Here is a 12,781-nt window from a genome sequence, read left to right on the forward strand (position 1 = left end):
GAGATGTGTGGGTTTGGCTCTGTCCCCAGGGTGTGGGGTCAGAGCCCTCTGGGAGGCCCCCGAGCATGGGGCCAGACTTATTCCTGAGAAGAAGCAGCACGTGGCCTGCATTTTCTGTGGTCCCGGTCACCTGTACGTCACTCTTGTTTCCTGCCGTGGGGAGACCCCCCCTTCCTAATTCTAGAGCAGGCCAGCGCTAAGGGCCCGGGTTCCGGCACCTGCCTCCTCTCGCTCCTTCCCCTCCCCCGCTCCTCCCTGCTGGCGGCTGCCCTGGCATTTACAGAGGCTCTGCCGGTCTCCTGGGCCTGGCTCCGTCTCCCCTGGTGACCTAGCATGTGTGTGGCCCGTGTCCCTCAGGGTGGGGGCAGCAGGATGCGTCATGTGTGTGACAAGTAGGAGGACTCCACGCCTCTCTGCCCCCCAGTGTTCCGGGCTTCCGTGCCCCACAAGGGATGGTAGTATACTAGAGCTTTGAAGGCAGAGTAGGGCTGAAGTCCCTGGCTTGCGCTGGCTGTGGTCTGCGCCAGTGTCCCACGCTCCCAATCTACACGATGCCGGGCGCTACTTGGGTGTCCCTGTCCGGAGGCCATAGTGGGTGCGGGGAAGGGGTGGCCTTCCTGGGGGGACATGGGCAAGGGGGAAAGTCGGGCCAGGGCTGGGAACAGGAGGCTTACTGAAATGGGAAAACAGCCCACAAGGGGTCTGGGATCCTGGGTGGAAGGTGGGGTTCCGAGCCCGAAGCAGGAACTGGGCAGCCTTTGTGGGAGAGCCGTGGGCAGTGGGTGGGTGGGCGGCAGGGTGCTGCCTGGCCTCTGGAGCTGGGGAGGAGGCACCTATGAGGGTGTTCGTAAGACAAGGTGGTCCCCAAGGGCTGGGGTGGAGCGCAGCGTCTCACCCAGGACACCCTGTGCCCGTTGTGCATGGCTGGGTTTTGAACACCCACTTGACGAGAGAGTGAAGAGAGGGGAGGCCAGGGGAAGCTGTTGGTTGTAGGGCTGTGGAGGAGCTAGTCCTTGTCCCCTTCTCTGGGTCCTGGGAGCGTGGGGGCATGTGACTGGACACACAGGCAGGGGCATGTGCTCACATCTTGGTGACCAAGGCCGGAGGAGGCAGGCTCAGACAGTCAGGCGAGTGGATTGTGATGCGGTCAAAATCCCTCCTGTCCTCTGTGTGCCTGGAAGACTCCAGACGCTGGCCGCCTCTGTTACGATGGCCGCCCAGGCCCCTTCCTCTTTGAGACGCTCCCCGCACTGCAGTACACACACCAGCTTCCTCTTCCCCATCACATCCTCCCCGTGCTTTGGGGGAATTGAAGGCCACTCCGTGTCTTGTCCAGGCCAGCCCAGGTGTCAGGCACCCAGCAGCCCCCCTCTGCCTGCTCCCAGCCATGCAGCAGCCACCCCCTCCCCCACCCATGGTTCCAGTGGCCTCCCGCTCCACGGGGGGGGGGGGGGGGGCGGGCCCGGGATTCAGAACCCGCTGGTGATCAGAGCATTGAGTAGGAAGGCTCACCGGGACACGTAAAAATACCCCGACCTGAGACACCCCCACTCCACCCCACCCCACCCTATCTCAGGCAGCCTCTGTCTCAGGCAGCACTTCCGTAGCCCCGACAGGAAATGGGCTGGAGGCTCAGCTTCCCTCCATCTCAGAGCAACTTCTTGTTTCACCATTGCCCTGTGCCAGCCCTGGGGTTGTGCCCCCTTGGCTCCACCCCTGAAACCTTCCCAGGGCTCTGTCCCAGCAGCTGCGAGGGCACAGGATGGTGGACGTGATTGCCAAGCTGACCAAGAGGCGGAGTCGGGCCCTGCGGGTACAGGTAGAGGACCCTGGCATTTTGGGGCAAGCTCAGCCCCTGATGGGGATGGCTGAGGGCCTCTGCGTCAAGGGGCCCGGGGGCGCCTCCGTCCTCTGGCCTTCCCAGGAGGTGGGTGAGCCGGGGTGAGCTCCCCAGACTTGGGGAGCTCCTCCCTTCTTTCCTCTTTGCTTTTCTAAGGCCTTGCCTATCTGTGAGGGGCTGCAGAGGGACCCTGAGAGATGGTGGTCAGCTTGGGGGAAGAGAAGCAGGCCAGCCACCTGCTTGTGGGCCAGGGGCGGGAACTGGAGACAAAGGGAGTGCTGGGGGGGTCGGGCAGCTGGGTGTAATGAGAACCAGAGCCCCTCTTGGCTCTGTCCTCTGGCCTGAGGTGGGGGACCACTTCCCCTTTCCTACTAGAGGACCCCTTGTCGCTGTCGTGTTTGTGGGTCTGGGCCTTAGGAGCTGCCAGTGCCCTCGTCGGGGCCCTGTTGCCAGGTTATGATGGGGTGTAGTCTGGGCCTCCATGAGTTGGGAGCCCGAGGTGGTAGGCCCTGCTCTAACCTTCAGGCTTCCTTTTGAAGGCCAGAGGGCCCAGAGGGACTGGCCCCACCTGGCTTCCAGTCTGATTTTGGCTCTGCCAGGAAAGCGCCTCTGTCTTAGCACTGTGGCAGCCCTACAGAGGGTTCTAGAGTTTGAAGGGCCCTCAGGGCTGCTGCGGTCCAGCTCCCTCCACAGGGCAGCAGCCTCGCTAACAGGGGCTGGACTCTGCCGGCTCATCTCCAGTGGAGGCCCCTGACTGCCTCCTGAAGCAGCCTGTGTCTCTGGGGCAGCCCCAATCCTTAGAATGTGCCTGCTTCCAGGGGGCCCTGCCTGCCCCCTTTTGGCCTCTGATCTGCAGTCTGCAGACAACCCTCCCATGTTGGGGGCCTAACCCTCCACCTCCTAGGTTTGCCCTGCCCCCCTCCTAGGTCTTCCCTGCCCCTGCTCGGGGTGTTCTTGGTGCAAGATCCCCTCAACCTGACCGGCCTGGGACTCCCCTTGCACTCCTAGCCAGGACCAGCAGGCTGCAGGCGGAAATCCCCACTCCAAATAGCCCGGGTCCTTCCTTAGCTCATCTCCTCTCGTGCCTCCATATGACCTTCCAGCACCTGTCGCAGGGACAGGAAGGCTGCTGCCTCAGTGGGTCCAGCGGGAGTGGGCAGGAGACATGTCAGGACCACCCACCTTCTGCCCACCGCCTCCATGCCATCCTCTTAAGGAGTCTCCTGGCTCCCTCGCTGAACCCTTATTCCCAGGAAGCTCGTGTTCAAAGCGAATCCAGTCTCTCCTGAAGTGTCAGGGTGTGTGTGTGTGTGTGTGTGTGTGTGTGTGTGTGTTGGTTTTGTTGCACTGTGTCCTGGCGAACTCAGTAAGTCCCTTTAGTGGACAGTCTGCATGCCTCAGGGCATTGGGCTACCTGCTAGAGGGCAACAGGGTCAATTATGTCACCCTGGGTCTTGCTCTCAAAAAACCCCTGCCTTTGGGGTCAGAGGAGGTAGGCAGAGGGGCAGACGATGAATGGGCCAGCAGGGCAGAACACTGCCAGCCCCTCGCAGGGGCATGAAGACAATGACAGCGGATTAGGCATCTCTCCTGAGGGAGAAGTCCTCTCCTGCCAGGAGGCTTGGAGCGGAGCGATGGTGAGAGTAGGTCATGAGAGTGGAGGTTCCAGAACCCCCCTGGAGCAAAGGTCCAGAGCTAGGAAGACGACTTTTGTGTTTGGGGGAGGGTCTGCAGGCTGGAATCTGGGATGCTCGGGAGGGCTGTGACAGGCCGAGCGAAAGGAAACATGGCAGGGAGGGTCCAGTCTCAGCCACACGAGACCTTGTGCGGGGAGGGAGAAGAGTGAGAAACTGGGGTACCTGGCTCTTCCCACTCCCTCCATGCGTGGGACCTGTCCCTGGTGGTCTAGAATCCACTGCTTATCTGAGAGTTGGTCTCCTTGCGAGCAGTCATTATCATGGACATGCATGCATTTGCTTGTCACCCTGCTGGGCTCCCTGCCCCCTCCCCGACCATTCACACAGGCTGCCCAGTAGGGCATTGGGGTCCCTTTGTTCACTGCTGCATTCCCAGTGCCTAGAACGGTGCCTGCACCAGGCGTGAATCTTTGTGGGACACATCAGTGTGTCTTGGGGCGCTTCTCTAAAGACTTGATTCCCCTCTTGAGGAGCTTACAGCTTAGTGAAGGAATCATTAAGCAACAGAGAAACTTCTGTGATTAAAAACGGTGGCAGGGGGGCGCCTGGGTGGCTCAGTGGGTTGGGGCCTCTGCCTTCGGCTTGGGTCATGATCCCAGAGTCCTGGGATCGAGCCCCGCATCGGGCTCTCTGCTCGGTGGAGAGCCTGCTTCCTCCTCTCTCTGCCTGCCTCTCTGCCTACTTGTGATCTCTGTCTGTCAAATAAATAAACGAAATCTTTAAAAAAAAACAAAAAACAAAAAACCGGTGGCAGGGGGCGGTTATTATACACAGTTTTGAAGAAAAATTTAAAGAAAAATAATCTCTGTAATTACACCACCCAGAGATAACCTCTGTTAGCATTTTGGAAGGTTTCTAGAAATGCGTAATTGGAACTATAGCTGTTCACTATGTTGAAATCTGCTTTTCCCTTATACCGTTATATACTCTTAGAAACAGTATTGGGGCACCTGGGTGGCTCTGTCAGTTAAGCCTCTGCCTTTGGCTCAGGTCATGGTCTCAGGGTCCTGCCTGGGATGGAACCCTACCGACACTGCTCAGCAGGGAGCCTGCCTCTCCCTCTGCTCCTGCATGCCACGCCCCCGGCTTGTGCTCTCTCTCTGTCAAATAAATAAATAAATCTTAAAAAGGAAAAAAAAAAAAAAACAGTATTAATCGGGGTGCCTGGGTGGCTCAGTCAGTTAAGCATCTGCCTTCTGCTCAGGTCATGATCCTGGGGTCCCAGTATCAACCGCCCGCCAGCCCCCCACCGCATTGCATTGGGCTCCCTGCTCAGCAGGGAGTCTGTTTCTCCCTCTGCCGTTCACCCCACTGCTGCTCTGTCTCACTCGCTTGCTCTCTCAAATAAATAAAATCTTTAAAAAAAAAAAAAAAGAGAGAGAGATAGACAGTATTAATCTTCTGCTGCGATGCTGCTGCCTGGGGTTTGATAGTATGGCTATTGATCCCTCCGGCAGCCCGAGGGTGCTGGGCTGCGGTGGGCGCACCAGCGGAATCTCGGGAAAGGTCTTGAACCTGACACCTGAGCTGAGTCCTAAAGAAGGACTTGGAGTTGGCCAGGTGAGAAAGGGGTGGGGCGAGCCTAGGTGGACTGTGTATGGGCTCAGCCCAGAGGGTGGGGCCTCCAGCAACTCCCTGCTACCAGAGCTTAAAGTTCAAGGCAAGGGGCCAGGAATGGCAGGAAATAAGGTGGACAGGCAAGTGACAGATGCCTCAGGTGCCCTGTGAAGGCGCAGACTTTGCCCCGTGGCGGCAAGGAGCAGTGGCATGTGGAGCATGATCAAACCCATGTTCTGTGTGACTAAACCCTCCAGCTCACCTTGCTTTCCTTTGGCGGGCAAGAGGGGCTCGTCTCTCCTTGCCCCTCTCTCCTTCCTCCCATCCGACTCTCCTCCCCCTTTCCCTACTCTGCCGTTGATTCTGAGCCCTGCAAAAACCACATTCGGGACATTTCAGTCCCAGATCCAGAGGTAGTACTGATTCCAGTCCCAGAGCTTTCAGGGCCAGGAAGGAAGGAGGTGGAGGGGGGGAATGGAGAGTGTGGTGGGGGGGCTGCCCCCATGTGACCTGAGGAAAAGGAAGGGGGCCCAGGCTGTTTCTCTATTCCTGTCCAGCCTCTGATTCACCCCGTGGAGGCAGAGTAAGTACACAGCTGGGAGAACTCAGTTATCCATAACTGATTATTGTTGTTGTTGTTGTTGTTTTTAAGATTTTATTCATTTATTTGACAGATAGATCACAAGTAGGCAGAGAGGCAGGCAGAGAGGGAGATGCAGGCTCCCTGCTGAGCAGAGAGCCTGATGTGGGGCTCAGTCCCAGGACGCTGAGATTATGACCTGAGTCAAAGGCAGAGGCTTAACCCACTGAGCCACCCAGGCGCCCTAATATCTGATTATTGTCAATAAACACTTAATGTAACTGCCCTACGCATGTGGGACATTTCATACTTTGCAATGCACTGTCAAGAATATTTCCTCATTCTCTCTTCACTACAGTTTCCGGAGTGGGCAGGGCAGACGTTGTGCAGCTGATGGAACTGAAACAGGGGGTACTCTAACTTGCCAAAGGTCACCCAGATGGCAAGCGGCCGAGTCGGGACTGTGTGACACCGGAGCTGCCTGCCGGGAAGGTCACGTTTCCTTTCTCCTCCCATAGGTGGACGACCCCCCGGAGCCCGTGTACGAGAACGTAGAGAGGCAGCCTTCGGTCTCTTCGCCGGGCGCCACCGCGGGCCCCCGCCCCCCGGCGTGGGAGACGCACACGGACACGGGCAGCGGGCGCCCCTACTACTACAACCCAGACACGGGCGTGACCACCTGGGAGTCGCCCTTCGAGGCTGGAGAAGGCATCGCCAGCCCGGCCACCTCCCCCGCCTCGGTGGGCAGCCGCGAGAGCCTCGAGACCGACTGGGGTCAGTACTGGGATGAGGAGAGCCGCAGGGTGTTCTTCTACAACCCGCTGACGGGCGAGACCGTCTGGGAGGACGAGACCGAGGACGAGCCAGAGGACGAGCTGGAAATGCAGCCGGGCCTGAGCCCGCTCAGCCCCAGGGACCAGAGGGTGAGGGGGCGGGGCCTGGCCCGGATGGGCGGGGTGGCTCTGAGGCCTCAGACCCCGCCTCCTGCTCTCCCACAGCCCGCCTCCCAACTGCTCGTGAGGGGCGTGGTCTGGTCTAAAACGGCGGGGCCAAGGGTGCGTACTGGCTCTGAGACCCTCCGCCTCGGTCTTTGCTCCCTGCAGCCCCCTACCCCTGAGACGGATTACCCCGAGTCGCTGACCAGTTACCCGGAGGAGGACTATTCCCCTGTGGGCTCTTTCAGTGAGCCCCGGTCCGCCTCTCCTTTGGCCACGCCCCCCGGCTGGTCTCTCCGGGTGAACCCGGACGGGCAGACGCTCTACACCAACCACTTCACCCAGGAGCAGGTACGGGCAGCGGGCAGATATGGCCAGACAGCCCCCCGGTCATTCCTCCAGCTCTTCTAGTAGCTCACCTTAACACCATCAACTGCAGCTCCTGGGCGGGCTCCAAGACACCCCATCGCCCGCACTTGACCCTCCCAACTCCTTGGGGCTATATCATGGGGTTCTGGTGCAAGAAGAACTTTGCCTGCCCTCCCCCGAGGTGGGCTGGGAGGCCTGACCACCTGTCTACCCGCAGTGGGTGAGGTTGGAGGACCAATACGGGAAGCCCTACTTCTACAACCCACATGACGCCTCCGTTCAGTGGGAGCTGCCCCAGGTAACCAACTGGGAGTGGGAGAGTCTTGGGGAGAGGGGAAGGGACTGTGTATGATGGTGACTTTCTCCTCAGGTTCCAGTCCCTGCCCCTCGAAGCATCCACAAATCCAGCCAGGAGAGTGAGACCCCAGCCCAGGCCAGCCCCCCTGAGGAGAAGGTGAGGGAAGAAGCATGTAGGCCCTGGCAGGACCCCCAGAGAAAAAATAGGAGCTTCCTAAAGGTTGTGGGGGCTGGGCGGGGGCCAGGTATGTCTCCCCCACAGGCCCCAGCAAGACGCTGGGCTGAATGAACGTGGGTCTGGGTCATCCCTGGCCCACGGCTGGGTGAGGTTGGGAGCTGAGAGATCTCTCCTGCTGGAGTGAAAGCAGGCACCCCGCCAGCACCAGCAGCAAAGAGGGTTCAGCCATGACTCAGGCCCAGCCTGTAAGGAGTCGCTGGCTGTGGAGACTAACCTCTGCCCCTCTGTGGCCACCCGGTGAACTGCCTCTTCTTTCCCCTGGTCTTTCTCAGACCAAGACTCTGGACAAGGCTGGGGTGCTCCATCGCACCAAGACGGTGGACAAGGGAAAGCGGCTCCGGTGAGCGCCTGGCGGGACCCAGACCAGGGCGGGGTGGGCCTTAAGGATGATGTTCACTGCGCATGTCCTGTGTGCCACACTCTTGTTAATCCTCAGAGCAGCTTTCTAAAAGGTCCCGTGAAGACCCTGAGGCCTCTAGAGATAGGGACTTGTCCAGGGTCCCTTGGCTACCAAGTGTGAGAACTGGGAGTCCAGTCCTCACCATCGGATGCTCCAAGCTGAGCTGTGTTTTCAGCTCTGTGCCCTGCACCTGGGGGCGTATGGGGGCCTCAGTCCAGGGCCAGTGCGAGCCCAGTCACCCCCCACTTCCCCACTCCCACCTAGGAAGAAGCACTGGAGTGCGTCCTGGACGGTGCTGGAGGGCGGCGTCCTGACATTCTTCAAGGACTCGAAGGCCTCAGCTGCAGGCGGCCTGGTGAGGCTCAGGGTCCCAGGACAGGGACCCCCCACCCCCAGCAATCTGCTCCTGACTTCTGTGGCTCTTTACCTGATCTGGCTTGTCAATGGCTAGGTCTGCAGCAGTGGAACATGAGTGCCAGGGGAGCTGGGCCTTGGCAGGGGGTGACGACAGCAGATTCAGACTGTGACAAGCACTTCCAGGCAGCCTGGACATGGGGAGCAGTCCTTGAGGGTAGCCACTCCAGTCTGATGGGCATGCAGATAGGGTCGGGGCCACGCCTGCTCTCGGAGATGAGGGCTGTGCCCCTTTCTCCTTCCCTGTCCTGGGTGGGCAGGCAGCAGGCCCAGGACCCCTGGGCCCCCCTTCCCCATCCTGTCCCTGGAGCCAAGGGAGCCTGGTGGATTGGAGCCCGGAGCCATGGCAGACCTGTCTGGGCTGAGGGCTCCCTGTAACTGTGCTCCCCCCGACCCTTCCCCCCTCTCCCACAGAGGCAACCTCCCAAGCTCTCCACCCCTGAGTACACAGTGGATCTCAGGGGGGCCTCCCTCTCCTGGGCCCCCAAGGACAAATCTAGCAGAAAGAACGTGTTGGAGGTGAGTGGTGGGGGTTGGGAGAAGGCAAGGGGGCTTACGGATGGCTTGAGACCCTCAGAAGGCAAGCCCCAAGAAGGGGGACCTGGGGAGAGTGGGACTGGAATTCTCAGGGCTCAAAGCCAAAGTTGTGTCCACCTTGGGGATCTGTCCACAGTGTTTCTGACACTGCGGATTCTGCAGTTCCCTCTCCAGGAACTGAGTTTATAGTCTTAGAAGGTGGTGAGGAGTAGGGGGCCTCTGGAGAATGAAATCCATGCCTGGAAGAACAGCCCTCTTCCCAGAGAGGAGACTCCCTCTCCCCAGCTACTCACTTTGACAGGTTGGAAACCAGCTCCTGCCGGTCAGAGACAAGCTTCCAACTGGGTCCTCAGTGAATTAACTGGGCCCCAAGTTTCCCAGGCTCCCCTAGCAGGTGGACTGGGCCGCGGTGGGACCCAGGCAAGGACCCTCACAGTGCCACACCCTCCACTGTCCAGTGTTGTCTTGCTTTTCAACTACCTTTGTCGTCACCTCTGTCCCCAGAAGTTCTGAGGAAGGTCACAACAAGAATAGCAACAAACAAACAAACAAAAACAAGCAAATAAACAAATAAAAACCACATGGGGAGCTGATCAAATCCACTGAAAAGCCAGGAGCAGGCACAAGTCAGAGCAAGGGGCATCAGGGGGCCAATGATGTACAGGGGAGAGGTTACTGCTGAAAAAAATGAGCTCAGGTTTCCTGGTAGCCAAAGTGAACAGAGGAGGAAAATCAGTGACATGGTTCCTCTTTTGGCAGGGGGAGCTTTCCCAAATTTTGAGTGAGATCAAAGCTTTTCCCCAACCCTTAGCTCTTGAAGCTATTTTTAGTGTATGGCTCCAGGGTGGGCTAGTAAGAGACCCTCGGGGCTGCTTCAGGTAATGTGATAAAAGCAAAAAGCACAACGTCACAAATCAGCTCAGAAAAAGCAATTCTGCTGGGAGCTTGAGAGTGTGTAGCTTTCTGAAGATTCCCCAAGCTTCCTCTAGCACATCCACAGAGCAGGGCTGGAAAACCAGTTTGATCTCCTCAGCTGCTCTGGTTGGTAGGTCTGGAGCCTTCCTCCAGGCTCAGCAGGGCCGAGGGGGGCGATCGGTTAGCAATGTCTGTCATGGGTGTCTGACTAAAGAAGGCCATCACTTTCGCTAGGCAGGTTCTGTCCCTGACCTAGAGGGACATCCTTCAGCCCGTGCTCTGTGTCATCTCTCTATCTTGCCTTTGGAGAACACTGCTGAGTAAATGCTTCCGAGTTGTCTTTTCTGGCAAGAACTAGAAGACAGATGGGACTCTTGGAAGCTACTCAAGCTGTCGGAAAGGCTGACAGTCTTGAATGGAAATGGAGGAGCCCTCTGCTTCCTGGCTGGCAGGTGGCCATCCTCCCTCCGCTCAGGGGGTGGCCTGCAGGCACCTCTAGGATTTTTCTCGAGAGACGGCCCCACATTCTAGATCGTGGCCAGGTTAGTGGGGCCTGGCAGATTTTCACAGCGGGTCTCCCTCATCACTCCAGAACCACAGAAAACTTCAGTGTTAGACTTTCCAAAACAGCTGGCCTGGGGCAGCTCAGCTCACCTGAGCATCCAGCAGGATGAATGTTTTGGGAGATGTATTGCTGGGTAACTGTATAGCTTTTCCTTCTGTATGAACCTTTCAGAGAGGAACTGGTTATGTTTTGAGAGGGCCTTGGTTTGCCCATCTGTAACAGATAGGCTGTCACTGCTTTTAACAAGACGGAATGCCTGGGCCTGCGGTAAAGCCCTTGTTCTATGGTGCTCTCAGTTCCTGGGGCCAAGGCCAGATCATCTCCACCATTTCTGTATCTCCCTTCCCCACACTGCCTACCCCTGAGGCCTGACCCCTGAGGCCTGGCCCCAGGGCTGACCCAGGGAGCCAGAGATGACTGAGAACTCGTGTGTCTCTCCAGCTGCGGAGCCGAGATGGCTCAGAGTACCTGATCCAGCATGACTCCGAGGCCATCATCAGCACCTGGCACAAGGCCATTGGCGAGGGCATCCAGGAGCTGGTGAGCAGAGCCTGGGGCCTCCAGGGCTGGTGGAGATGGGATGGATGGCCAGCCACGAGGAGGAGATCTCTCCAGGCCCGGGCGGGGGTGGGGGGGCACATCCTAGCAGAATATTCCATTTCAAGGGAGGCAAGAAGTAAAGGAAATATCAGAGAAAGAGCCTCAGGCTGGAATGACAGGCTAAAATCAGAAGGGAAAACTTCAGAGGATTAAATTGAAGAGTCTACAGTTTTCTAGATTCAAACTATTCCCTGCATAAATGCAGATAGGACACGCCCCCTCTGACAGCTGTTCTCCAGGAAACAACCTGGGGCTTTTTGACCCTCAATTCCTTAGGAGCCAACACTGAGTACAGAGTTTGGCTGTATTTCTAGAGGTAGGAATCCAAGGGCCGTGATGCAGTTGTTGGCAGTGCTGAGTCCTCAGCGGGAACTTTAAGTCCGGAACTAGGAGCCCCATACTGAGGAATGCTGACCTCGTGGACTGTGTGCAGAGGAACTAGGAAAATGGGCAAGGGGGGCCAGGATAAGAAAGAGTGGGGCAGGGCAGGGTGGCTGTCTCCAACACCCAAAGGGCTCCAGGCAGTCAAGGGAGATGAACGTTCTGAGGTTCCCTGGTGGACAGCAGGGGAGTGAACTGGAGAAAGGAAGTGTGAACTCTGGCCTGGCTGGGAGGGCACTCCGGGCCCCTCACCCCGTCCCAGAAGGCCCTCCGGCTAGCCCCAGGCCCTGCCTCTCTGAGGCCCCGTGATTGCAGTCTGCAGACCTGCCCCCGGAGGAGGAAAGCGAGAGCAGCAGCGCGGACTTCGGGTCCAGCGAGCGCCTGGGAAGCTGGAGGGGGGAGGAGGAGGCGCGGCCCGGTGCAGGTGCGAGGGGGGTGAGGGGTGGGGTGGGGAAGGTGGGGGTGGTAGGGAAGGTGGGGGGGGGGAGGGCGTCTCCAGCCCCTCGCCGGGGGGGGGGTTACGCCCTGGGGCTGGGGCCAGCCTGGCCAATCCCGGCGCCACCGAGTGACTCGGCCCCGCATTCCCGGGCCCAGGCGCAGTCATCCCGGAGAGCGACCTCAGCAGGGTCCGGCAGAGGCTCCGCAAGTTCCTGCTAAAGCGGCCGACGCTGCAGTCGCTGCGGGAGAAGGGCTACATCAAAGGTACCTGGGGAAACCGGAGCGCGCGGCGCGGGGGGACCCCGGGGCCGGGAGGCGCTCACTAGCCTTTCCCCCAGACCAGGTGTTCGGTTGCGCGCTGGCCGCGCTGTGCGAGCGGGAAAGGAGCTCCGTGCCGCGCTTCGTGCAACAGTGCATCCGCACCGTCGAGGCCCGGGGTACGCGGCTCCTGAAGGCCTCCCTCCCGGACCCCATGACGGAGACCCCTGGGGAGGGTGGGGTGGGGGAATGGGGGGGGGGGAGCCCCTGAGTGGGAATCGGATCGGGAGCTTCAGCCCCATCCCCTCCAAGCCCGAGGTCAGCGCCTCCCTCTGCCCCAGGGCTGGACATCGACGGCCTGTACCGCATCAGTGGAAACCTGGCCACCATCCAGAAGCTTCGCTACAAGGTGGACCATGGTGAGGCCCCGCCCCTCACCCTGGGGCCTGAAGACAACAAGAGGTGCTGAGGGCCTCTTCCGACTCCTAACACCCCCCCTCCCACTTGCCGCAGATGAGCGCCTGGACCTGGATGACGGGCGCTGGGAGGACGTCCACGTGATCACTGGAGCCCTGAAACTCTTCTTTCGAGAGCTGCCGGAGCCCCTCTTCCCCTTCTCGCACTTCCCCAAGTTCATCGCTGCCATCAGTGAGCTGGGGGGGGGGGGGGGGGGGGGGGGGGGCCCGGGCGGGGGGGGGCCCGGGGCCCCCCCCCCCCCCCCGGGCCCCCTCCCCCCCCCCCCCCCCGCCGCCCGCCCCCC

General features: G+C 59.6%; 1 protein-coding gene across 4 annotated transcripts in view; it reads left to right on the plus strand.

Annotated features, from left to right (window-relative positions):
* Window positions 1-12,781, plus strand: part of ARHGAP27 (Rho GTPase activating protein 27) — a 31,435-nt gene that overhangs the window by 16,626 nt on the left and 2,028 nt on the right. For 2 of the 4 annotated variants that reach the window (XM_059378815.1, XM_059378814.1), the window contains 13 exons: window positions 6,193-6,597; window positions 6,778-6,960; window positions 7,196-7,276; window positions 7,349-7,432; window positions 7,786-7,853; window positions 8,178-8,268; window positions 8,742-8,846; window positions 10,786-10,884; window positions 11,641-11,749; window positions 11,920-12,027; window positions 12,102-12,200; window positions 12,363-12,440; window positions 12,535-12,669. In XM_059378815.1, coding sequence (XP_059234798.1) covers window positions 6,193-6,597; window positions 6,778-6,960; window positions 7,196-7,276; window positions 7,349-7,432; window positions 7,786-7,853; window positions 8,178-8,268; window positions 8,742-8,846; window positions 10,786-10,884; window positions 11,641-11,749; window positions 11,920-12,027; window positions 12,102-12,200; window positions 12,363-12,440; window positions 12,535-12,669 — 1,645 coding nt within the window. The other 2 variants (XM_059378817.1, XM_059378816.1) reach the window with 2 other exon arrangements.

Source organism: Mustela nigripes, chromosome 16, assembly GCF_022355385.1.
Source record: "Mustela nigripes isolate SB6536 chromosome 16, MUSNIG.SB6536, whole genome shotgun sequence".
NCBI lineage: Eukaryota > Metazoa > Chordata > Mammalia > Carnivora > Mustelidae > Mustela > Mustela nigripes.